A 26,694-nucleotide genomic window follows, 5' to 3' on the forward strand; every position below is an offset into this window, starting at 1 on the left:
GGGCGTATTTGGCCAATCTTTTTTTTGTGCGCCTGCAAATACAAATGACGATCACAAATGCCAAACATAGCAAAAGCTGTGAAAAAATGAGCACCAGGTCAAATTGTTACGTTTCAAAGTCATGACTTCTGAGCCACTTGACTATGAGGAATTTGTTTTCTTTCTGATTAATATTCGTTTGATATGATCAAACTCTTGTTGTCCCTCAGAGAGTAGCACACATGGATGATCCTTGCAAAGCCACAAAAGTAAAGTAAAAGCCACTCCAGAAGGAAAAAAAAATCTAGAAGCAGTCTTCTTGTTGTCAGGGGCAAAAACATGTTGCAGCAACCACAATATATTTTCTTCTCGCTGCCCTTCCAATGTCTTCTTCTTTAATTAGTCCTCTTTTTTTCAGATTAACTTCCTTTTTGTCTCTTTTCTTGTTTTCCTCCTTCAATTCCTCTAATCACAGGCATGGCTGCATACTGAGAAACCAGAGTTTGTTCATGCATAGGTTTTGTGCCTGTGTTGTCTTACTGGTCTGCCAAACACATATTGGCAACAGTTCGGAGCTCAAAAAAGCCTTTTGATCTGATGACATTCGGTGTGATACGAAAAGAAAAACAGAGGGCCTATTCATCCTTGGGTCTGTTTCAATATCGGCTCAGGAGATGGCCAACACACAGCTAAGAAATATGGAACCAATTTCCACTAAATTATGTGTAGGGGTGTGGTATGGGCCAAAATAAAAATACAGTTTTAAAGCAGATCCATCGCTTTTTTTTTTTTTTTTTAAACAATCATTTTGAAAATCCAAGCAAACATTCATTCTTCCCCTTTGTTTTTTGGACTGTTGTCAACCACTATTGTCTTGCCCTCATGATCACAGGTAAACTTTGAGCAAGAGATTACCTGTCAATTATAGGGTAAAATATTTGATTCTGTTACCTTCAATGAAGGCATGATCACAAATTCTTTTACATTTGCATTTCTGCCCTATATACAGAACATTACAATCAGCGTACACAAAAGCATGCTCACAAGTCATGGCACACTGGAGCCTATCCCAGCTGTTTTCGGGCCACATTGGTTACCATCAAATCAAAGGGCATACAAAGGTAAACAACCATTCACACTCATAAACACACCTAAGGACAATATAGAGTGTCCATTATACCAACCATGCATGTTTCAGGAATGTGGAAGAGAAACAGAGTACCTGGAGAAAAGTCACCTGGGCATGGTGAAAACATGCAAACTCCTCCATGCTGCCCATACACTTGGTTGATAGATTCTAAGTTCCCTGTAAAATCAAGGTGTCAGTGGTTGCTTGTCATTATTTTGCAACCAGTTGATGGAGTATCCACCTTGCCCACCTTTCATCAACCTGAATGAGGACAATTGTATAAAATAAAACCTGGGATACCTGGTATGCACATTTACTTCTTTTTTTAGCAGCGGTTGGATTGTGCCAAAATGGGAATAGTTCAGCATTAACCAACGTATTTAGCACAGTTTTAGTCAGCTGAGTTTGTCCGCAAAGTGAGGGACACACGACTCAAGGAAAAACTGAAGGTCTTGTAGGAGAAAAGATTGGCTCCGCCACACTCACAGAAAAAAAGTGGAAGTGGTCAGCGGTGCTCCGCTTTCCCGACGTACTGTAAACTGCACAAAAGCGACGCCCTTCCCTTTTGCCGGTGCACACAAATAAAGCATCCAGTTCCCTGTTCACCTCCATGATGAAACACTAGCGAATGAAGTGTGGTGAAATGCTTCTTTGGTGTTGGTTGTGAACGTAGCATTAATGTGAAATAAGTACCTGTTTTTGAAATAATTTAAAGATGCACAGTCCACAGTACCTGGATTTGACGTTGAAGAATGAAGGCCATAAATCATAGTGTATCAAAGTAAAATGACAAAAAAAAAAAAAAAAAAAGTATACAGTAGCTTGTGATTCCAAGCTGGTGAATTTCATGTTAATTAACATGACTTGAGTTTAGAGGAATGCCACACTCTGGTAAGTGTTATTTGATAGTATGACAAGGGTCTGATAAGGCCATGTAAACAAGAATGTTTGTGCGTGTGTGCATGCGTGTGTGTGTGTGCGTGCGTGTGTGTGTTCGCGGGTGTGTGAGATACAGAGTGTTTTCTAACCAAAAGATATCTGCTTGTTAGTCTAACACTGACTTACATCTCCCGGTAGACACACACTAACATAGAGGAGGCGTTATTCATATACAATTCTCACAAATTTCCTTTGGTACATGATGGCAAGACACACAAGTGGGTTATTTTTATTTTGTGTTACAGCGGCGTTCTTTTCTGTTTCTGCATCTCCTCAGGTCTGCAACAACTCCCTCATACCTGGAGCTAAAGGTAAAACACGTATACAGGATGCTGTTAATGTGAGCCTTGCTTATGCATGACAACAAAAGGGTTAAAATAGTACACTTCCACCTAGGTTATTATAACTCTCAATAAACGGGGGCTACAGCGATGCAAATACTTTTTCATTTCAGACAAGGCTATTTAACAAGTTGACTTGTCTCTTCCAATTTGGTTTTGTTAATGTCTGTATGTGGTCAGAAGAAAGACGGAATGGAAAATTCCAAGGAAACACCAAGGATAATTTCTGAAGAGCTTTATAGGGTTGTTGATAAAGGTACCCAGCATGTAATGTCCTGTCATTTAACAGCGAGCTGACTGCTACCCCACAGATTTTTAGGAGGGAATGCCTTTCCATTTTACAACATCCAGTAGCCTATTCCCCTGCTGATTCAGACAGAGCTAATAAAACACACACCAGGCAAAGTTAAGCAGCATTTTTTTCCCACTTTTGTGCCAAGATGACGTGGAGAGAGTGAGTGAGGAAGTTAGAACCTGTTTGTGTGTGTGGTGGCACTGAAAAAGTCCCATTGAAACGGTGTGTATTTAGACAGCTGCCACTGAACTAAACTGATTATTTGAACAAGACTCCCTGACACAAATAACTGCCGAAGTATTATACGAGTGATCCGCAAAGTGAGTTTTGTGGTGCACACAGCCGTCACGCTTTGTCACTTTTCTTTCTCGGTGCCTCTTTTTCAAGCTTCATATTACCTCGTACTTTTACATAGATGTGCATGGCACCCTATTTTTAGATGGCCACAAGATGTAAGCAACGGAACACTGACTGTTAGGGATCAAATTGGGCTGTCAAAAATAAAGTATTAACTTAGAGATTAAATTTCATAAAAAGTTAAAAAAAAAAAACTGATTTACCTCAGTTATATTTACTTCGTGTGGAAGATGAACTCTGGGAACTTTGCAACTAACAGCAAAGATGGGTGTTTACACAAGATTTACTTTATAATGTTGTTTGGCGGCTTATTGGAGAAATAATGAGTGTTCTTTGTTCAATTAGTTGTACCCATCTCATCTTATACACCTACATATATTGAGCAAAATAGTATAATAATTACAAGTCCAAAGCACCAAAAGAAAGATATTTCACATTTAACTTTATTTTGATTCAAATATGTAGTGGTTAATTTGCTGTTTGAGTCTGGAAATAATTCCCTTTATTGTATTTCTTGATGCCTAAATTCTAAATCCTTGATGGTAAGCTACATTACACCATAAATAACCGCAATAATTGCCATCTAAGTAAAGCAGAGCCTGAATTACTTAGCTTACTGTGTACATTTCATTTTGGCGTACAGAAAAGAAAATCATTCTAAACTAATTAAGCCAATAAGCCTTCCAGAAGTAAGAGTCTTAATATGCCCCAGTTCAAAAATGTTTGTTGCTATCCTGCATTTGCCCAGCACCTAGGTTACAAAGTGTCCTTGGCAGTGACATCAGACATCCCATGTAGCCAAAACCTCTCTTGTACACCTCATTTTTGTTTTTAACTTCAAAAGATGATGTCATAATTAATAGGTCAATGGAACTTTTTGCTTAAAACAAGAAATAGGCCGTTTTTTTTAGACATTCAGAATAAAAAAAAACACATCCACAAAGGATTAAACTTACATTAGAACTTGCATACCATCACATCCCTCAATTTTGAATTCCAGATCAGTTATCAAGTATGTGCACACAAGAGAATTTTATATACACAATATGATAAATCCAATTTGTTTGGCGTAACCTCCTCTTCTTTTATCCTCTTCCTGTATGCAGGAGACCAAGGTACGATTGGATACGATGGAGATGAGGGCAGAATGGGAAAGGAAGGACCACCAGGACATCCAGGTAGCATGACTAGGATCATTTTTATCATTGTCTGCATTACCTTTGCGCTCCATATTGTAACCCATCCTGTTGAACAAAGGCAACAAGCCCCAAACAAAGTCACCACATTCCCTCTACAAACTGAAGACATTTCAAGTGAGAACGTTCTGTAAAAATAGAACCTCACTATCTCACTGAGGTCAAACATTCTTTTAATTGCAAGACAGCAGGAACAACGTTCAACACAATAGGCGCTTGTGAAATGGGTAGGTGTAAAATCCACATAGGTGATTCCCTGATTTGCAGCTGTCATCTATGGGTCTGATACGACCTCAGAAGGTATAAAAGGTACAAAAGCGCGCGCGCAGAGGGGACACATCTCGGGCAAGCGAGAGCAAGATGTTGAGCGAGAGAGAGGGGGCTACCGCAAGCGAGCAATCAGAGATTTTGAGCGAGCAATTTTTTTCTGTGCTCAAAATCCATCGTTGCCCACTCAAACGCTTATCATTTTGCGCTCAATAATTTTTTCTGTGCTCAAAATCTATTTTTGTTCACTCAGTTTTTTTCTGCACTCAAAATCTGTTTTTGCTCGCTCAAAATCTTTCTTTGCTCGCTCGCGATTGTGGCACAAATATAATTCCATAGTGAACAAGACATCTTGAATTTTACCCCCCAAAATTTTAGGTTTTGATTGACAGATTTTCAGAGAGGTATTCCATTAAAAACATGCCTAAAACCATTGTAGTTACCTGATACTTTATAAAAGGTGCATGATTTGAGATCAACAATAGAGCTTTTCACGTGAAAACATTATTTTAATGCTGCCCTTCTATTGGATCGCCAGTGACAACAGAGTAAAACACCAATAGACACACACAGACATTCGCGCAGACACACGATGACTGTCCACAAATCCTCAAGTAATCTCATAAATGTAAGTACTAAATGTAAATATTATTCAACTTGGAGTGACTTCAGTGCCGTGTAGTCGGCCATTATGGTTTCTGTGTGTACACTAACTTATTGTAGCACCAACGTAGCCTCCAACATCTTAACTGCAGAACGTCAAAAGCTCAACAGATGACGCATAAATTCCCCTTTTTAATTGAAGAGATTTTACAGGAAAACGTGGCTTAATTTGGGAATTTTAAGAGGGACTAAAGGAGAGCTAATGCCCTGGAAACAAAAACAATGCGTTGCTCTTGGTATATTAATGTCAACAAACAGTAGTGAACGCCCCCTCCATCCCCTCATTTAAGTTAAAACTCTCATTTGAGCTGTGAATTTGTTATTGTGGGAGTTAACTACCGTTATGTGGAAGCCAGCATTGAAGCAAACGTTGACAAATGAAAAATTTGGCTCAGTATACAAGAGTTAGACAACTGAAAAAGCAATATAAAATTCAGGCTTTTGTCGCAGTTTGGAATGTCCCTTCACCATCCATGTGATTGTATTTAACTAGCTCTAAGTGGTTTCAAATGGGCCTTCATAATGAAAAATGAGGCCTTTCACCTCTTTATCCCCGAGCAGCTGCATGGGGAATCCAGACGTTAAGCCAGTTGGAGGGTTTGGCCATTATAAAAAGCAACAGCAGCGATAGGAACAAGTGTTATCTGAAAGATGGATGAACAGTTTAACTGGCTAGTGTAAGCAGACAAAAAACAACATTTGTCAACTCTTAACACAACGAAGACAAAGCTACACATCCACTTTCTAAAAAAAGCAGAGAATCATAATACTGTATTCATTTTAAAACCATTTTAACTTATACATTTAGTACTACTTGTATTTAATAGATATTTTCTACTGTATTTTTATTCTACTGTATAATTTCAACAGCATTTCTTACACATCATCAAGAAGCAAATAAACTTGTAATTGTGTGTGTGAGGTTGTGTGCCACTTCTCTTTCAAAGCAACAGTCCTCTCCAATGTGTCACTTTCTATTTCAAAAATCATTAATTTCCAGTGGAATAGTTTCCTGAGGAAATAATCACAGCAGAAGGCCATGGCTTGGCTGTACTTTATATACACATGCACACACACGCACACACAAACACACACACACTTTAAACCCTTGAGTACGAAGTTGTTGGAATCTGTGGGTTTTGGTCAGAAAAAAAGGAGTTTTCCATGCAGAATATAACGAGGTTTGACTTAAATGTTTTTTTTTTTTGTGTGTGTGCTGACATGGATAATTACTTACATTATTAAAATACAGCCATTTTCTCACTTCAAACTTAAAAGGAGAATTAATAACAACCTGCCAAACTGCAAATATCAAATTGAAAGATAGGATGAGATACTAGGGCACATGCTTTTGTCTGGCTCAAACAAATTCGGAGCAGCACCGATCTGGGTACCTCCATGAATATGGAAAAAAAAAAAAAAAAACACCCCAATTAACTGCATTTACATGACTGTTAAAGGATGGCATGAAGCGATAATGTCTTCTTTGGTCCATGTCGCACCACTACCAGGGCCACTGTCTTTGTGACCATGCTCACACACAGAATTTTTTTTTTTTCCAGATTATTCTGCCATTTTTGCAGTAGCATACACGCACTATTGTCATACTCATTGACAACTGCCAGTTATATGTTATAAATGGCACATTTACATTTAACCTAATTTAACAAAACACAATCATTTTGTTTAACCCTGACTCTACATGCCAAATTTGGCTGCCCCTCACTGAGGTTGCAATTGTTTGACCCAGGCCACCCCATAGAACAATGTCTTGCAGTGCCTCTGACCATTACACCAAGTTTTTTGTGGAAAAAAATTAAATTATCTTCACTAGGGTCGCCGGCTTGCTGGTGCCTGGCATTAGGCAGGGCACACCTTGAATTTGTTGCCAGCTTAATGAAGGGCACAGAGGGGTGAACAACCTTTTACGCACACAATCATAATCACAATTTAGTGTGTCCAATACACCTGCCACGCATGTTTTTGCGAGTGTGGGAGGAAGCCGGAGTGCCCAGAGAGAACCCATGCGAGTTCAGAGAGAAAATACAAACTCCACACAGGGAGGCCGGAGCCAGATGGAAATTAACTCGGGTCCCTTAACTGTGCTGTGGACATGCGAACCACTCCGAAAATCACATATTAATGAAAGAAAATGTTCTTCAATGAAGTGTGGTGATGATTGCCATATGTATTATTATTTTTATTATTATTGCTATTATTATTGCTCTTGTAAAATATCAGGAACAAAAAACACTGTGTGCCATCTTTTCTTTGCATGATGTGTTAACTTTTTTTAAAGATGTTGAGAATATCTCTTCTGTTCTTTTTCTTTTCTTTTCACTCTTTTTCTGTATTGCCAGGAATGTCAGGGGAAGTGGGGCTCAAGGGTGATGTTGGTCACATTGGAAAGATGGGACCTAGTGGAGATCAAGGTATGACATCGATAAAGTCATTCATATATTCCACTCTAATACAGTACATATTCATTGCTTAATCATAGCTATAACCTATGTTACTTTTTGTAATTTATTATTGCAGGCATAATAACGTTTTGAAAGTGTCTGCAAAAATGTTGCAAGTTAAGAAAAAAACAAAAACGATAGACCGGACACTAACTGGCTGCCATATTAGGTAAGCGTTAACAGTCATGCACTACACTGGCTGTTTCCAAAATATGCCTTAACAAAGAATACTGCTGCATTGCAAAACATGTATCATGCCGCTTGGGCTGCAAGATGGCACCTGTCAAACGTGTTGGCCAGACACTGTTTAAATAGCCGCAGTTAGTACCAGGACATTTTCAAAATACCCCACCGACCAAGAATTACATTAGATTTTATCCCATTCGTTGTTTTTAAATTGGCCTGTGCTTTGTGGGCAGCTGCCTGTAACCTGAACCATGAGAGATTATCATGAATTCAGGATAATTAAAAAAAAAAAAAAAAAGGTCAATCTTTACATAATTTGTAATGGCATTATGTAGTTACCAAATATGATGTGTCTTTGTTTATATAAGTTCTAATGCCAGTCAATTTACAGGCAAAAGAATTAAATGTTCTTCCACTAGATGGCAGAAGGTACAAAAAACAAAAAAAAACGGTGGAGCTACCGGTTTTAATCCCCATAACAGAATAGCCTTGTGTTTAAAAACAGGCCCAGATAATGATGAAAGACAATTTTAATGTAAATTTAAGTAGACCATTTCAATTCTCCAGGTGTTTTGCCTTGCAATTTTGTACCAAGCCCCCAAATTATTTATTTCATATTTATATATATTTTTTTTTGTTGCATTTGCCATATAGTATTTTGTTTTCATATAGCCTAAAAATGCATTGTATTGTTTTTCAGAATATGGTTGTAGCTTATTCCCAGCCGAAAAGAAAATTTCAAAATGATCACTCCATCTGTTGTTTACCCCTGGGATGTCTCTTAGCTGTACCATTCCCATACGTACAATAGTTCAGTCAGGTGTTACGAAATCGTAATGAATGGACACAAACGATCATTTTTTGCACGTGTTATATTTTCTTAGTTTGAATGAAAAAGTTCCATGTGCCCCCTTTTCAACTTGAAGCGCCCCTTTTCAGTGGCCTCGAGCTACTAAATCAAATGTTTTATGTGAGTGTACTTAATATTGTGGCCACTGGGTGTCCTTTCCTAAGCTTCCACAGCACAACAGGAAAATACACAGCACATTAATGTTTGGAACTGTGCTCCCCTCTCACCTACCTCTGAGGTTACCACACTGAGGAACAAATCATGTCATGCTGTTGTGTTTTTCCTTTGCGGTTGATTGTTTTGTCTTTACGAGTGTTACGTTTGCCTTGTGAGCAATCACTTTTCTCTGTAAACGTAGGTTTAATAAATGCTTACAGGAAAAGTAGATTTGTAACACACAAACGGTGAGGTCACAGCTCATTAAACACCTTGAACAAAAGAGTTCATTGTAAGAAGCAGAGTTGCCTTTTAAGGTTAAAGGGTAGACCAACCAAAACCATGACTTTTATTGCCACAGGTAAGTTAGCAACTGGAGTGTCATCACATTATCATGTTTGAGTATGTTTATGTATTGTATGTTTGATTTTGACCAGGTAATTGGTAGATGAGATTAAGAAACATGTCCCTAACTGGTTAAGAATCACTAGTGCACAATTCTTGTGTGTCTCCTTTAAATCACCTGCATGGAGTCAAGATGGTTTTGCTTACACTGAAAAACTATATAAAATCATTTCAATGATGTACTGTTGACTTCACTGGTGAAATTCTAAAATTCTACATGTGTGATGTCACCATCTATTGGTGATATTCTATTAGTACAACCAAAAAACCTTGGAAAAATCCAGTTGGAGGTGGACTATCAGTTACTGACATATTTTTTCATCTCTATTACTGTATTTCAGGGATTCTATAATTTTGCACTTTCATTAGAAGACTCAAATATAATGGAATTGTATACGTGGGTGTCAGTGTATTTTACCTGGTTGGCTATCTATTACACCTGTTTGGCATTTCCCTGATAAACCTGCACTATTTAACGTCATGCATTGCTCTGTAGGGGACAAAGGAGATTCGGGCTCAGCTGGACCCACGGGTTTGAAGGGGAAAGCAGGTAAGCAGTGTGAAGCAGTTGACAGATGTGGTTGTGTTGAAATATTTGTCACCAATCATAATTGTGTTGTGGCAGAAGGCTCAGCAATAAAAGATGTTCTGCCCACAGTAAAGATATTCTGTATCATCAATTAGGCACAACATGTGACTGTGGAAGATACAGGAGGGTGGTTGGACAGATAGAGGTCAATTTGAGCAAGTTGAGGAATGCACTCAACATTGTCAAGAACAGTGAGTTTGTTCAACTTGATATATTTGAACAAAATGTACCTGAGCCGCTTGTCATTCAAGGAGGTGCTGTTTTCCTATGCAGTAATATAAATGTTCTCATTTCATTTCTCTACTCTTGTCCAGTCATGCTGGGCCTGATCGAGAGTGATGAGCACTACTACCTGTTGGTGAAGGAGGCCAAAAAGTTCAAGGAGGCTTCAACGAACTGCAAGCTGAGAGGCGGCATCTTGGCCATGCCGAATAATAGCGATAGTAACCGCCTTATAGCCGATTATATCAGTCAGTCTGGACTAACAAGGGTTTACATCGGAGTGCAGCTTGAAAACACAGGCACACTTTTAGTATGTACATAGTTCCTCCACATTCACTGTTGACAAAAAAATTACGAGGAAATAAAAATATTCTGTGGAAATTTGGTCACTCATTGTTTTTCTTTCGTTGTTCTTAAGGACGATGGACGAAACAGTTCCCAAGATGCAGATTCAAAATCACTCAAGGGCTTTACTGCATGGAGTCAAGATGAGGCGCTCGCTTCACCCGGGCAAAACGTGAGCTGTGTGGAGCTGCTCAGCACAGGGACATGGAGTCATGTGGAGTGTGACATGGCCATGTTTTTCATTTGTGAATTTCCAAAAAGTAAAATAAGAGGGAGGGGGGACATCCCCTCAAGCATGTTTAGTGACTGAACAGACTTTCGTGTATGTACAGTTCAATAAATTAGGTATTAGGCTTACGAGTGCCCATTTAAGTTTCACCTCAGATATATTGTATAATGTACTATATTCATTAAAAAAAAGTCAATGGTTTTCACTTTACTTTCACAACAGTTAATTCCCATAGATTATGGACCTCATGTATCAATAAATGCTAGAATTTTTGGGTGACTGAGTAAAATTTTCAGGACTGCGCTTAAGTGGAGCATAAGTCTAAAGGATTTCACAGAAGTATTTTGGAGATCCTCTAGGAGTATGGAAATAAAAATGAAACATTTCAGGGGAGGAGCGTCATATATCTAAGACCAGGAGAATAATTCTAGCTAAGCAAATAAAAAGATAATTAATATTAGCCTGTCATGATGACCAATTTAATATTACTTTTGTTATTGATTCACAACATAATTGAGGAATCATTTTCCTTAATCATGTAGGCACATGTGCACCAAAAGCTTCAAGAGAACTTCGAAGCAGTTATTGTGGCATGAGCAAAGATGTCTGACTCACAAGAGTGTAAACTCTAAAAAAAAAATAAAAAAAAGTTGGCAGAAAAAAAAAAAAAATTGGAGACGGAAACCCCAAATGTGTGGTTTTTTGTTTAAAACAAGCCAGAAAGTTGGTTATACATTTTGACCAATATTGGTTCTTGACCCAACTGTTTTTGGAGACCTATGTCTTTATAGGTGTTGAATTGATTTTGAATAATCTAAGATGTCATAAAACACCTATTTGTTTTGATATTACCATTTAACATTGTTTTAATGTACCTTTGAAATTTTGCTTTTATACAAGTACAGTATATCATATAATACTATGCGTTTCAAATGTTAATTTTGAATTTTCACAGTTTAAGTTCACTTTTATACATTCCCTTTAACCAGTATTTTGGAAGTGTTTTCACTCAGAACAGATTGTTCAGTCATAACTTACATTTACCAGGGTGGGTCATTTTAACTTTGGATAATATTATAGATATGCAAGTGTTTATAGGATGAGGGGGAGACGAAGGCCGAAGAAGGACCTTGGACGGCTGATCTTTTCGTCCACGTGGCCCGATCTGGACTGAAAACGGAGGGAGTGGATGATAACTACTATTTGGACAAATGTATACAGTAAAATACTTTGCCAGGGGATAACCAATGCCTTTAGTCTGCTTAGCGGGTTGAGGAGTACCAGGTTAGAGTCTTAGAAGCCAAAACAGCCCAGATCCTGATTTTTGTATATTTGCTAAACTCTGGATACAAAGACAAACTAAATTGATACTTCTTGCGCGAGTTATTATTGGTAATCCTTTAAAAAAAAAAAAAAAACATGCCTCTTGGGTCACCGCATAATTGCTAATTCATTTGGGCTCGATCCATGGTAACATGGAGACAAAATGCACAATTTCTAACAATTGGTAACATTTCCCCTCTAATTTTGTTGGTAATTGAAAATGTTTGGTTTGGCTTACTTTGTAAATTACGTTTTGCATACACTGTGTACATACGTATATTGTGTCATTTGGAGGGGGTTGGGGGTCATTAATCCTCCATATGTATTTACTGTGTTTGAACAAAGCTAAGATTAGGCCCCACTGTCTAAACCTAGTGACCCCCTGCCTGTGATCGTGGGAAGATATACCTGTATAATTTTCTGATGGTAAGATTTTGGACGGTCCAGAGGACTTTGTTTTGAAGGTGAGATTTTTAACTGTTGAGTAAGGAGTGTAATATCATACATGAGAGCTATTTTTGCTCATGCGCAGAGTCTGTTGACTTCCTGTTATTGCAAAGGGAAATATGAATTTGCTGACAGTACTATAATGTTAACGATTCAGACCCAAATGTCCCAATTTTTTATAAGTTACTCATTCGAGATAAATACATTTCAGTTCCTCTCTAGAGATGACAGTTGACATCATATTATAAAAAACAAATAAAATACTCCATTCACTTTGGGTCATAACTTTGATACAGACTTCTCCTTTAAGTCTATCAAAAGGTGTGCCCATTCCTTTTTTCTTTTTTTTTTTATCTTCCCTGATTCAGCAGATGCCCAAACTTCCTCAAATACTCTTTGTTGCAACACTTGTGAAGAAAGAGGGTGTCAATACCACTCAGACACATGTCAGTGACATTTAACAACAAATTGGGGATGATTACAGGAGATGGTTGGGAGTTAATGGAATCTAAAACAAAATATGGAGGAAGATATTCAAAATCAGGTAAGAATAACCAGACCCTACTGTATATGCTGCGAGATAAGCAAACATTACCACTTAACATTGCTGATTTGCATTTCTTAATTGTAACGCAGTAATGTGGATTGGAGCTGTTGCGGTGTGTGTGGGGTTGCTCTATCTTCTGCTGCTGGTTGTCATCATCGCCATGATGGGCCAGTGTAAGTACATGTCTTGACATGATTTCTAGTCCAAGTAACGTTGTACTTATGTCATTGTTGGATGTACAAAAGCTCATAAACACTTGTTATTGATACCAGCATTCACCTGTGTTTTTTTTTTTTTTTTATGATTCAAAATATGCTCATTCTGTTACAGGCATCGGATTTGGCTCTCCAAAAGACACTGACACACTGCCCATTGGTCTCACCATGTGTCCAAATCTAACCTCACAATGTTTTCAGTTGCAGGGCAAATATAACAATTTGTTAGAGAGCAATAAAAAGTTAGAGATTAATCTTTGTTCTCTGACTAAGGAGAAGGACACTGTGAAAGGTGAGCGCGACCGCCTTCAGAATGAGAAAGATTCTCTTCAGAACCAGCGAGACGTTCTAGAAAATGAGCGAAACGCCCTCCACAACGAACGGGACACTCTCAAAAATGAGCGGAACATGCTCCACAATGAACGTGACAGTCTCAAAAATGAACAAGGAACCTTCAAGACAGAGCTGGACACCCTCCAAAATGAGCAAGATGTCCTCAAAAATGAGCGAGACGCCCTTCAAGTTGAGCAAGGCGTCCTCAAAAATGAGGAAGAAAAGCTCAAACGTGAGCGGGACACCCTAAAGACAGAAAAAGATACCCTCCAACGTGAGCGGGACACCCTTCAAATTCAGCACGAAGTTCTCAAAAGTGAGCGGGACACGCTCAAGAATGATAAAAGAATCCTCCAAAGGGAGCACGAGGCTCTTAAAAATGAGCGAGACACCCTCAAGAATGAGAAAGACACCCTCCAAAAGGAACAAGAAGCTCTCATACGTGAGCGAGATGGCCTTAAAAGTGAGAAAGATACCCTCCAAACTGAGCGAGATAGTCTAAGGACACAGCGGGACACCCTCACGGTTGAGCGAGACCAACTGAGGTTGGTGTCCAGCAACCTGACCAAAGAGATGGAGGTACTGCAGAGCCGATTCAGCAAAGCGGTTGAAAGTCGAGACGGTTTAAAGGAGGAGGCTCGAGAGTTAAATCGGAACAGAGCAGGTGAGTACCATACAGTTAAAAACAAGTTGAAACTTGGTTATAAACATTCATCCTTCCTGCTTTGAGATTCTTGCTCACCACAATTTAAGTTTACATAAAAAACTGACCGAACACTGAAGCTTCACCATCCATTGAGAAGAAACAAATAAGACCTGTATCGCATGAAAGACTATTAGATGATTATTAACGATTCTCTCGGTTGATGCTTTTCATTTTGACATTAATCCTTAAATAGTGTGGCCATCTTTTTAAAATCCATCCATTAAATCAATCCATCCAAGTTTGCCCCCTTAATAACGGACATGGGTGAGTAAACTGAAAAGATCTGTTTGTCTGTCTATCGATCATCCATCCATCCATCCATACTGTTCTCTTGATGCCACTCATATATTGGCAATTGAGCTCATCAATTGTGTGAGTGCATTGCATTAAAATAGTAAACTTTTTGTGTTCCTTTTTAGAAAAACTTTGCCCGTCACAGTGGGTCAAATTCAAGGAGAAATGCTACTACGTCTCTAAGGAAGGACAAACTAAGTCATGGAAAATGAGTCGAAGAGACTGTCAAGACCGAGGAGGTGATTTGGTCATGGTCACCACGAAAGAGGAGCGGGATTTTCTCTCTGCATATTACGATCGAGTCTGGATTGGGCTTTCTGACTTGGAGCATGAGGGCAAGTGGAAGTGGGTGAATGGGAAGGAGCTAGACTTTGAAGGATTCTGGCAACAAGGGGAGCCTAATGATTCTGACAGTCTCGAGGACTGTGTGGAGCTGTCACATTCAGGGATGGGCTGGAATGACATGCCTTGTGGTGAATCTCTCTCTTGGATTTGTGAGGATTAAAATACGTGTGTCTGTTTGTGCATAGTGCTGCACTGCATGCTGCACTATCATCTGCACTATCAGGAAGTGATGAAAGTCGAAATAATCCAAGATCAAACTACAAACTATCACCACCACAACTGAATTTTAACATTTTTTACTGTTGTAAATATGAGCACTGTAGTTAACCACTGTGACTATAAACAAAACAAATAAACAGAAATACTGACCCAATTTTAGTGACTAACAGGTTTGTTTTTTTTGGAAATGTTGGGTTGGGTTAGGAACTTTCTATTTTGTATATTAAGCATTATGTACTCTCATTCAAGTGTAAAAAACAGTGTTGAGGTGTGAGGCTCTATTCTGAAGGCCTAAAATCATCAAAAGCATTGACCTGCATTTAAAAAACCTGTATAAATTTGTAAAATATTGTGTAAATATATATTTCCAACAGTCTTTTGTCTTCATTTAATTGCATGTGACTTGGCTTCACAGGCTACTGTCATTTGTAATTATTATTATTATTATTATTATTATTATTATTAATAATAATAATAATAATAATAATAATATCGTTATGTCCAATCATATTTCAGCTTCTTAGTGTTACGATGCCAGCATAAAATTCCCTTTGTCCTAATGCCAGGTTTGCACGCCAACACATTTTTTTATTTTTATTTTATGAAGATATGACATTTTAATTTCCAATGACATTTTAATTTCCAACTTCCGGGGTCCTTTGAAGGCGGAGGAGGTAAACACTTTTGTGTTTCCTGATTGGTAGAGAGTGATTCCAGAAAAAAATCATTGCACTGATTTTTGTATACTGTATATTGTATTGTTTTTGTTTGTATAGTATATATTTTAATAATGTATGCACACTATTGAACAACCAATTGAACTATTGAACACATTACTGTATTCTAATCACATTTTTACAGTATGTTGTTATTCATTTATGAGAAGACCCTGATCATGCCTAATAATTCTCACAATACAGTATTTGGGAAATATAGTATGTAACACTTACCTTCAAATTATTATAGCCATAATATTCCTACAAAATAATCTTCCATTATTGATTAACTAATTTTAGAACAGGTCCAACGGTCTTGGGTGACCCCTGGTTTGTGGAAGACAGTACTTGATTTAGTTTTGTCTTTTTAAACTGGAATTGTTATTTACTGGATTCGTTTCTCCTAATTTCAGAAGATAAAAAAGGTTAACAATGTGCTTCTCACATCTCTCATCCATTTTGTTTCCTTTGAAAATATAAGGCCATCAAGATTGTCTAGATTTGCCAAGTAAAGAGTCGAACTCTTAAAAACAATAACATGATAACATGTGATGGGCCCATGTAGTGTCCCTTGATTCACCACCCATCCTAATAAAAAGCCAGAATGCCCTCGCGGAGGTTATGTTAATATTGATTTTTGTATTCCAAATCCTGGCTAAACATTAACTGTGGCAGGCTGTTCCAACAAAATAGTAACAGCTTTAATTCTGCACTCAGTTTCTTGTTTGACTGCTCCTGCATTTAGTTAACTAGTAGCCACACCATTGTCCTTTCATTTGGCTTCATTTCTTCTCTTGTTCATTTATAAGTAATCCATTACTTCCGCTCGTTATGACCCAGCTCATCCTTATTTTCTTTCTTCAAAAAAGTAATAAGTTAGTGTTTTAACTGGACAATCAAGTGCAGACTTGTTGCCTTCAGATGTGATAGGAATTACAAAAAATAAAACAAAAAAAACATTTTTAATGTTACTATATTTTGATTCAACGAATTTTAATTTGAAACAAGAAATAGAGGCAATACAAAAAAGCATCACTGGAATTCAAAATCAGTCTAAGAAAGAAATGAATTCCTTACCGGCAATAAAACAATGAACTGAGCATGAATCATACTCAAAGGGGATAAACAGGAATAAGTCATACAGACTTTTGTAGTTGTAACCTCTATGACTACAGACATAAAGTTCAAAAGTTTGTTCAGTTCCAAATGATCTTTTTTGTTCTGTTTGCAAACTAAAACAAAACAATTAGCAATGATTTACCACAAAACATTATCTGTATGCTAATGTGCAATAAACAAAAGGAAATTAAAAACAATGCAGATCATCCTCCCCTTTCTGTGTCCACAGTATTTGGAGTTCAAAGATTTTCCAAACTAAGAAAAAAAAGTTCTTACATTGTCTTTTGAATATAAAATTTCCTCTCTTTGTATGGGTTTACTCTGAAAGGCTTCTGGAAACAGAAAGATAGTTTATAAAAAGCTGCCCGAAACATAATTTGGATCCTTTTCCAATTGATCAACTCTTGAAGTTTTAGCACTTTTGTTTCAATAAAAAGTGTTGTTGTTTTTTTTTATTCTGAACATTTGATGTAATCAACATCAATCATCAAACCAATGCCATTTGTGATATTGAGGCTTCCATGATGTCTTTGAAAGCAGCGTAAAGGCTGCAAGGGAGTGGCCGGTGCACCTGTTCGACCTGTTCTGTCGGACACATGACACCAGAGGAATTTCTCCCGCGTCTCCTGTCCTTTTGTGCCTGTGGGTTCCCTGGGGGGTGAGATAGCCAGAGAGGAGGCCGAGAAAGAGCTGAGGGAGAGAGAGAGGCGGACGGAGAGATGTCGGAACCAGCCACCAATCCTGCTGCCACCACCTTTCCAGCGCCTACAATTTCCCTGCCTTTAGGATTGGAAGTTCTTAGGACTTACTCTGGGGCGCTTATCTGCTTCGAAATAGTAAGTGTTAATCAAGAACTCATGGGCTTGAAATAGTGGATGTTTTAGGGCAGAGTTGAGCAACCTCGCGGTCTCTCCTGACGACCTTTAGAACTGCAAGGTGATCTCATGCTCTATGACACCTTTGAGCTTTTCCTTATTTGTACTAGCTTTCCTTTATCTCCATGCTGGAATTGTGACTAGCAGGTTTTTGTAATGACATGTAAGTATATATTCCTTTATAGCATTGTTGCTTGTGTTACAGGTGATCTTCTCAAATAACGTTTGATATCACCCATAAGAAAACATCTTAAAACTTCTTTGAGGCCATGTAAAAGTCACAATTTAAAGCTAAAAGAAAGAAACCTAGTTATAAATTAGAATTAAAATTATTGCAACTTACAGTTAAATATAAGTATAATATTCATTATCATTATATTTCTAGATTGTAGCCATAATTTATTGTTGACGTATGCCATTAATTGCATTTACCTGAGCAGCAAGATCATGTCCCATAGTACATTGAATTGCAGTTATGCTTCTGTGATTACCGTAATCTCACTTTTTTTTTTTTTTGCCTTTGTCATTAGTAGCCCTCTGCAGAGGTATAAAAATAATTCAAAACCGCGCCCACCCTAGAAAACAAAGCACACTACTGTAGTTACATTCACCTTAGAAGCTTAAATGTCTGATGTGTCCCTTGATTCAGTAACTTCATACACAAGAATGGTTTAAACAGGTGTTGTTTGACTTTCGAAATGTAATTTTGGAGGAGGTCGATGTTCTGGCAAAATTGCATTATATAGTAATAGTTTTGAGTTGACAATGACTGCAGTGATTATGTTAAAGTACCCTTTACTAAAAGCAAGGTATATATGCCATTACGGGAGTATTTTGAAACACTGACTGAGAGAGTAAGTTGTTGACGTTCTGTGTTTGTATCTCTAGTTATTTGGTGGCTTAGTATGGATACTGGTGGCTTCCTCCAACGTGCCAGTCCCACTGCTTCAAGGCTGGGTGATGTTTGTGTCTGTAACTGCTTTCTTCCTCTCCTCTGCCTACCTCATCCTCCTCATCACCGGCCTGGCTGACCGCATCAGTATTGACTGGAACTTTTTGGTAGGTAGTATTTGAGTTTGTCATTAGCTCGTTTCTTCGAGAGGCCAGGTTATGCCTAAGCTCTTCAAAGATTGACTTAAGAACACACTAACTATACAGACATGTATGGAAAAAGTTGGACTGTTTTATGTTAACACATTTATTATGTTATCAAATCAGCAGAAGCTTTGATGCAAGTGTAAATCTGTTTAGAGTATTGTACAATGGGATACAGCACACAAGTTGCATAACTAACAATGGTTGATCATAAAAACTTCAGTTATGATGCTGCTACCACTTTAAAAAAAAAGAATCTTTCAAACTTTGTAAGTGTTTGAACTGACGGCCCAACACAGTTTAAATCGGAAGCGTCAAACTCATTTTATCTAACTGGCTACATGGAGGAAAATCTATCCACATGCAAGCCAGAGAAGTAACATCATATTATATATACTGTATATCTTAAAAAATAGTTAGCGTCAATATTATTTAGGTATCTTGCTATGTGCGCTGGCCTAGTCCCAATTCCTCGTGAATAACGGAGGTCGACTGTAAATACACTGTTGAAAATAATATCAAACAAAATAGATACAGTAAAATAACTTCCTTTTTGGTCCACTGTGTCCTAAATTCCCAATATAGCATTTTTCCTTTAATTGAATGAAATGAATGGGAAGTTTCTATGATCTTTTTCCCCCCTTGTTCCTAAAATACTTATTTTGTAAAAAAAACACATATGATGAAATAAAATAAATAAATAAAATGAAACGTAAATATTCAGGAGAAGGAAAATGCCCCATTCAAAAGTTGCGGTAGTACAACTTTGCAAGTAATGCAGTCAAGCAAGCTTTTTTGCTCAAGTGTGGCAATTGCTCACTTTCACTTGTAAATTGCAGTGCTCACCTGGTTATAGCTTGCAAAAGTAAGGATTTTTGTCCACGTTAATGGTCGTTGTTTGCGCGGTCATGAGGAAAACTGCATAGGAGGACTGAGAGCGTTGTTAGCCTGGCGGCTAACATCACCTTGGGACTATGCAACTGTTAACAGTTCTGTGTAGGAAACCTGCAAAATATCAGTTTTCCTTTTGTTCAGTGCAAAATGGTGCTTCCTTGGCTCTCAAGGATTGGCCAGATTAATGGTATGATCATTCAAAATGCGCCACAAAAGCTCTCGTAACAATAGCGGTTTTCTTAGTAGTCATATGTCATCACAAGTCATTAATTAGGATTCCTACCAGGAGCTCCATTGTGGGAAAACTTCAAGTCTCATTTATTCTGACAAAGATGTAAAATGTGTGGGGTTGTGTGTGTGTGTATGCGTGTGTTTGTTTGGATATATTGGAGCAAATATTGTGTATTTATTCCAAATTTTTGTAAGCAAAGCCCAGGAACCAGTACAGTTTCTGTTAAGTTTGGCCTCTTAGCCGTGGTCATGGAACTAAGCTTTGCTCCCAGGAGAAGACAAGCATGTGTTGTTTGTTTTCATCAGAACAATGAGCGACATGGATGTTGAGCTCACATCAGAACACAACAAAGACCTCGCTGTTGTTGTCCCAACAGTCTCACAGAATTGACAACACAAACTCCCCTCTCACTCTTTTGTTTCCCTATGTAATATGATGACAACCCTTTATTTCAATTTTTTGTCCTCTCTTCTTTTTGTGGTGTGTGTATTGTTTTAGTGTGTGGAATTAATGACTACGCTGTACACACTAGAGTTGTCCTGTATGTTTATATAACCTTTACAATTTATTTTGAATTTGACACCCGAAATGTTTGGAAACTTCCTGTGTTTATAACCCTTACCAAGCACAAACCCAAGAAGATTTTGTTTTAATTCGAGGACCGCTATCCTGCATGGTTTTGGTCTTTCTGGCCTCTTAACACACCTGATTCAAAAGATCAGCATCGCTATCAAGCATCTTTTGAGTGTTATGACGAGCTGATTATTAGAATCATCTGCATTGGATAACGGAAACATAAAAAAAATGCAGGAAAGCGCGCCTTGAGGACCGGGTTTTGGCACCACTAGCTCATGCCCTTTTACCTACTTGGTGGTCTGATCTGATACTATATGGGTGCTATATACCATTGCTAATTTGAGCAGATTACCACAATTACCCAAATATAAGACATACTTTTATTCCCAAAAATTAAGGCCAAAAGTATCGGTCCATCCAATTAATGTTAACGGTATAACGATTAGAATTTTTTTAAGTTTCGGAACATTTAGGGAATATTGCATCCGTCAGCCACATAAGCGGAGTCAGGACATCTTCATGACGCTTTCTCGAATTGGAATACATTTGGTTTGAAATGACTGAAAATGACATTTGACTGCTGATTGATTACATTTGCATAAAAGTAAATGATGGGGTTGGTTGTAATTTTTTTCATTGGTTTGTACTCAGCAAGTACGTTAGCTGTGTTGCCCTGTGTGCCAGGATTTGGCCATGTTTTGGGTGAATTTCTTATTTTATTATTTAATTAAGTTATTTATTTATGTATTTATTTATTTTAGTTTATTATTATTAATTTGTAAGTATTAAGCCTTGAAGCCTTGTTTATATAGTTTGTTTAAAACAAGGGAAATAAAGACATGTTTGACCAAACATGATGAATAATCGTGATGAATAATTGTGATGTTAATATTGACCAAAATAATTAATAACGGTGGAGTCATAGCGGTGCCTTTATATCTAATCGAATTTGAAACTTTTCTCTCCTTCTAATTATTTATCCTGTTGTGTGATGTGTGTGAGTGAATTTTCTTTCTCAATCTCCTTGCAAAATGCTTAAGGCCAACAATGGTGAATCGATGTTTACAATACACATTACTCTCCTTCTAATTATTTATCCTGTGGTGTGATGTGTGTGAGTGAATTTTCTTTCTCAATCTCCTTGCAAAATGCTTAAGGCCAACAATGGTAAATCGATGTTTACAATACAAATCCTCATGTGTGGTCAATACCAGCTACAACTGATTTAAGGACTCCCTAACTGGCTCATGAGGTTGAGCAATGCTCATATAGAGGGGCAAATGTTGTTGAGTAGTTGTATAAAGTGTCTCTCAAGTCATTCACTGCAAACAAAATGTGAACTTCGGATACAAGCAGGCCTTCCACTTATCTTTCGGGTCTTGTTGGCAATGTGAGTGCTGAGTACCATTCTCGTTCCTAACATGTTCTCTTCTTGACTTTCAGGATGTTTTTTACCATTTTGTAGCTTTGCTTTTTTATTTTGCTGCCTTTGTGCTGGAGGCAGCGACAACCGCAGCCAATGGAGGAGCCATCATCTCACCCCTGCCAAACAGCACAGGGACTGTAATGTGTATACACTACCCTCGGGGAAATGTATTCACTGTGCTGACTCGCAACCAATTCAATATTAACGTAGTGGCTACGGTGAGTGTAAATCTTTTTGCAAAGCCTTTCTTTTTTTGTTTGTCAGCATATGTATTGTTCATACTATTTAAACCCCTTTAACCTTTCCATAAAGTGTCTTCACTAACACAACGGCTATATTCATGTCATTTACCAGAGTAACAATACAATAATTGTTTTCCTCAAGCTCCCAAGTTGAGGCTCTTCGAGGGTCTGAGGTTTTTTTTTGTTGTTGTTTTTTTTTTGCTTTGTTTGTTTGGAGGAATCAATGCTTAGCTCGTGTAACCTGAATGTGATTATATTATTGATTTAATTATTATTAGATTATAAATAAACTAGACATGACCACATATTCGGGTTAGAAAAGGAGTAACGCAAGGGTCTTATTCAGGTTTTTCAAAACCCACATATGAATTTATTTGCAACAGTGTACATGTTTGAACAGCATTAAAAAAATATTGCCAATACAGTATTCAGATTTTAAAAGAATTCTTGACTGTATGTAAATGCGGGCATTCATAATGGCCATGCTGTAGAGGAAAATGAACATCATTCATACAGAGACCCAGCTCTTCAAGTTACCTTTGCCATTGTGCATGTACAAATTACATTAACTAATCATTTTGCAAAAACAATATATATGCATGCAAATTAGTTAATAGCTATAGTACTTAAATACAAAAGAATACCTATTGGAATAAATCACTCAGTGGTAGAAATTAGTGGTAGAAATTAACCTGTCAGTCAGTCAAGTTAATTTAGTCAAGTTAATTTCTATTAACAGACAACAAATGCTGTCATTGTTGATACAAGCACCGTATAACCGGAAGTGTGATGCAAGGATGTCACTGAGAGGAAAAGAAAGATTACTTTTAGTCAATGTGTGCAGTAAGAACACTTTCTGCTCAGGTTAAAGTGGGGAAACTAATCAGAAATGGAAATGGAAGAAATCTTGTTGGTACTATCAACAAATGAGATTAATAATATATATGTCCAGATTCATTTTAATTGCTAATCAGTTCAAAACACTGCCGGGCTGAATTTACAGTATTCATGGAAATAAAACAAACATTTTACAGGATTCACATCATGAAATATATAGTGATACTTTTATGGGTAGCTACCAGCACATAAAAAATTCTCATGAGACATTTGTGTGTTTTAATATCAGTCAAAATGTATTTCGGATTGTTAGCCTGCTGATACAGTTCTTTATTTAAAGTAAGGCTGATGTTTAATATAATTCTGGCCAACGGGTTCATTTACATTCTGTTTGTTTACGCTTACAGATATTTGCATTTGTGGTGACACTATGCTACAGCTGCAGTTTGGTGATGGCCTTCAGGAGATGGAGGATTTAAACTGAAACTCAAACTGATTTTGCACCTGTTGTCCAGCAACAGGGGAAACATACTGCAACAATACTGTTGTGTCATAATGCGTGCTGCTGTTCAGTGTGGAGTGGAATATGCCCATCTCATGTATGATCAATTTGCGCCTTGATTTTCATTGTGATATTGGACTAGAATTACAGAACGTCCAATCACTATTCTGAGGTCATTAACCTCTCAAACATGTTTGAGAGGGGTCCTGAGTACAAAAGACAACATTGAAAAATGCTGACAGTGCAAATGGCATGTACGTTAGACATATTGTGACACATGTGCTACTAGCGTTTTTCATTTACATTAGTCATGTTAGTGATGCTTATGCAACTTGTTTTTATTTTGTTTTCATATCAACACTGTCACTTCCTTATTCTTCTGGGTTCACATCCTCACTGAAAGTCATGTTTCCCAATTCCAGATTAACTAAACTCACTGAGTCATGCTACTTTTATTTCATCCGCAACAGAAACTTCGTATGCTTGAACATTTCCTTGAAAAGGCTCTGTAACACTGATGCAAAGAGAATGGAAACGTACTTCAGAATTAACATGTGTTATTGAATTTTTAAATATATGCTATTGATATTGTATTTGAACTTCTAAATGCTCTTTTTTTAAATTATGTCACTGTGTAGTTTGTCCTTAACAGATAGTATTAAAAAAAAACAACAACCAATATTGATGTTTTAAAGAATTACATAAGTATTTGTTTTTATACGTATTAATACTTAATTACAGTAGTTGGCATCATTGTGTATCTTCTTAATATGAGGGATCGAACACTTAAGCCTACCAATATTTGAGTGTTTTAAATAATTTTAACATACCAATAACCTAAACTGTTATTTCAATGCATGTTAAAAGTTAATTTCCATTCAAAATAATGATACAATAATCCGTTTTGCATGCCTTGCCGCTTTATTATAATTAGTTAGAATAAGCGCAGGCAATCAGTTTGTATCGCAACAATAATTTATTACTAATTTTATATAAAATGTTTGATTGATTGTGCCTTTGTTACCATTTTAGTACATTCTGTTAAATAATAGTTTTTAAAGTGAAAATGTAATAAAATCTTCCAAAAAGAAATGTTATGGCATTTTATTTATACAAAGTTGATGTAAAAAGTATACATCATTGGTCAAATCTCTTTCGCACTTAAAAAAAGAACAACAACAATATTATAGACTTTTTTTCTAATCTGTTGTAAACTGTGCATAACAAGGAAGAAACGGTGATTAACTCATTTAACAACACTGGGCCAACGGGGGTACATCATGACCGGTGAAAAAGAGGTTGTTTGTCTGAGCAAGTATTGTCGAAAAATAGTTTTCCATGTTATAACAATTGACTTTGAGGGAAATGGGTACAATACGTACAAGTACTGTGATTGTAAAAGCGGACTCGTCTCCACTTTATACTTGGCTCACTGTCAACCTCTCGTGGCTAAGTATTTTAACACACTTTTAACATACGCTTCGTATTAATTATCTTACAGTCAACAAAACATACAGTATTAGGAAAAAAGTAAATGCTTCCCTAATCTAATAGTAGTATATTTATATTATATACTATACGCTATACATATACTGATATATACAGTATACTATATAGCACTTGCTACTGCCTCAAAAATGTATAACAACAAAAAAGAAAATGCCAGTACAACATGAAACAATTTGTGTATTTGCTGATATGCACTTACTTGTGCATCTGTATATTTGCCTCTATATTTCAAACACGTTATAAGTGTGCATTCATATGCACCCGTGCGTGCGTGCGTGTGTTTGCGTGTGTTTGTGTGTGCGCGTGCGCGTGTGCGTGCGTGTGTGTGTGTGTTGTGTCTGTACAACTTACATAAATCTATACAGTACGCTGTTTTGTTCAAACTTGAACATTAGTATTCCCCCACGTTCATACTTTGGAGCGATTCCATTGCGTTGGGGCACATGAGATTCATTATCTCATTCATACTTGGGGGAAAAGTCTGTGGTCGTTGTCATTCAATTTTTGATCACTAGATGTCACTAAATGTTAACTGGTATTCATTTTTCAGACGCAGCACTTGTACGGTAAAACTTGCACTATAACGAAAAACGAAGCAGTTAACAAATGAGAGGACTCTAAAGTATATATTTTTTTAATTTGTCTAGAATTGCCGAGTAACTCAGGGCAAACTGTAGCCTCGTTGCCTGTTGTTGAAAACAGTTGAACTGGTTATCCTCCACTTCAACATCGATTCATCCATTCTTTACTTTCTTTTACTTTCACAACTTAATTTTGCTTCTCGATTACAACGTTCAACGCCGACCCTAAATGAGGAGAGGCGGCTATAGGAAATGGATGGATGTTCGTAATGCTTTATAATGATGCTTTTATTTTGTGTCGCAAAAAATAACCGGAAGCACACTTCTCCGGGTTGTCGCTAGCTTTTTATGTTTTTGCTCTTGGTGTTTGTTCAACCGCCTGAGTCAGAAGGTGTTTGCAAAGGGACGACATTCCGCTGAATTTCCACTGGTTACCTGCCGGTCTTAGGTTTCGGCTTTACTTGACGTGTTTTGTGTTTTAGCATGGCTCTGAAGCAGTCGACGCGGAGACGGTACTGGGAATTAAATGTCACTCTTGTTCCAACAGTTTCTTCGGACTGAACAGTGCACCGGGAAGTCTTGAACTTTGCGGCGAAATAGTAGAAACGGCGCTTGTTCATTTCTCAGCAAGAGCTATTCAAGTTCTCGCTCGGTTCTCGGTTATTCTTTGTTTTTCGGGTTGACTTTTCACCCCTCACCTTCTGGACTCCGAAAGTGGAGGCGATCACTCGAAGGTGGTCTCAAAAATGGAGGCTGTTATCGAGAAGGACTGCAGTGCGCTCGGAGGACTCTTCCAAACTCTTATCGGAGACATGAAGGTAAGATTAACGATTATACTACATGTTCCAACAGAGCAGGCTGGTGTAACTTCTGTGTGGTGTCGATGATTTCCCGGAGTATATTTTGCTCACTTCTAATGTGAGCCTTTGTGTTGTTTTATCTTTTAAACTTCTTAAAACATTATGTGGGTAGGCGGGTCCCCCCCCCATGTTTAAAATGAAACATTTCGTACAGGTGTGTTATTGTTTTTTGGGGGTGGAGGAGATCCATT

At 37.5% G+C, this 26,694-nt stretch overlaps 4 protein-coding genes across 14 annotated transcripts in view; all 4 read left to right on the forward strand.

Moving 5' to 3' along the window:
* The first annotated feature begins 2,174 nt into the window (after positions 1-2,174).
* On the forward strand, positions 2,175-10,882 carry LOC148425595 (collectin-10-like). The gene is made up of 7 exons (XM_088410938.1): positions 2,175-2,358; positions 4,147-4,218; positions 7,527-7,598; positions 9,722-9,775; positions 9,910-10,005; positions 10,129-10,346; positions 10,455-10,882. The coding sequence occupies exons 1-7, from the start codon at positions 2,247-2,249 to the stop codon at positions 10,689-10,691; spliced, it is 861 nt and encodes a 286-aa protein (XP_088267064.1). The 5' UTR covers positions 2,175-2,246; the 3' UTR covers positions 10,692-10,882.
* A 1,748-nt stretch (positions 10,883-12,630) lies between these two features.
* LOC148425596 (uncharacterized) lies at positions 12,631-15,193 on the forward strand. The gene is made up of 4 exons (XM_088410678.1): positions 12,631-12,924; positions 13,017-13,100; positions 13,258-14,139; positions 14,601-15,193. Exons 1-4 carry the CDS (start codon positions 12,825-12,827, stop codon positions 14,978-14,980), a joined length of 1,446 nt encoding a protein of 481 aa, XP_088266804.1. The 5' UTR covers positions 12,631-12,824; the 3' UTR covers positions 14,981-15,193.
* A 2,277-nt stretch (positions 15,194-17,470) lies between these two features.
* Positions 17,471-24,624, forward strand: LOC148425597 (protein MAL2-like). The gene is made up of 4 exons (XM_088409398.1): positions 17,471-17,710; positions 18,638-18,808; positions 21,990-22,190; positions 23,459-24,624. Exons 1-4 carry the CDS (start codon positions 17,594-17,596, stop codon positions 23,528-23,530), a joined length of 561 nt encoding a protein of 186 aa, XP_088265524.1. The 5' UTR covers positions 17,471-17,593; the 3' UTR covers positions 23,531-24,624.
* A 1,402-nt stretch (positions 24,625-26,026) lies between these two features.
* Positions 26,027-26,694, forward strand: part of LOC148425598 (protein MTSS 1-like) — a 36,405-nt gene continuing 35,737 nt past the window's right edge. For all 11 annotated transcript variants that reach the window (XM_088410445.1, XM_088410446.1, XM_088410454.1 and 8 more), the window contains exon 1: positions 26,027-26,461. In XM_088410445.1, coding sequence (XP_088266571.1) covers positions 26,390-26,461 — 72 coding nt within the window. In that variant the 5' untranslated portion in view covers positions 26,027-26,389. The remainder of the gene's footprint in view (positions 26,462-26,694) is intronic.

The sequence above is a fragment of the Hippichthys cyanospilos genome, chromosome 3 (genome assembly GCF_059441005.1).
Source record: "Hippichthys cyanospilos isolate Australia breed blue-spotted pipefish chromosome 3, RoL_Hcya_1.0, whole genome shotgun sequence".
Taxonomy (NCBI): Eukaryota; Metazoa; Chordata; class Actinopteri; order Syngnathiformes; family Syngnathidae; genus Hippichthys; species Hippichthys cyanospilos.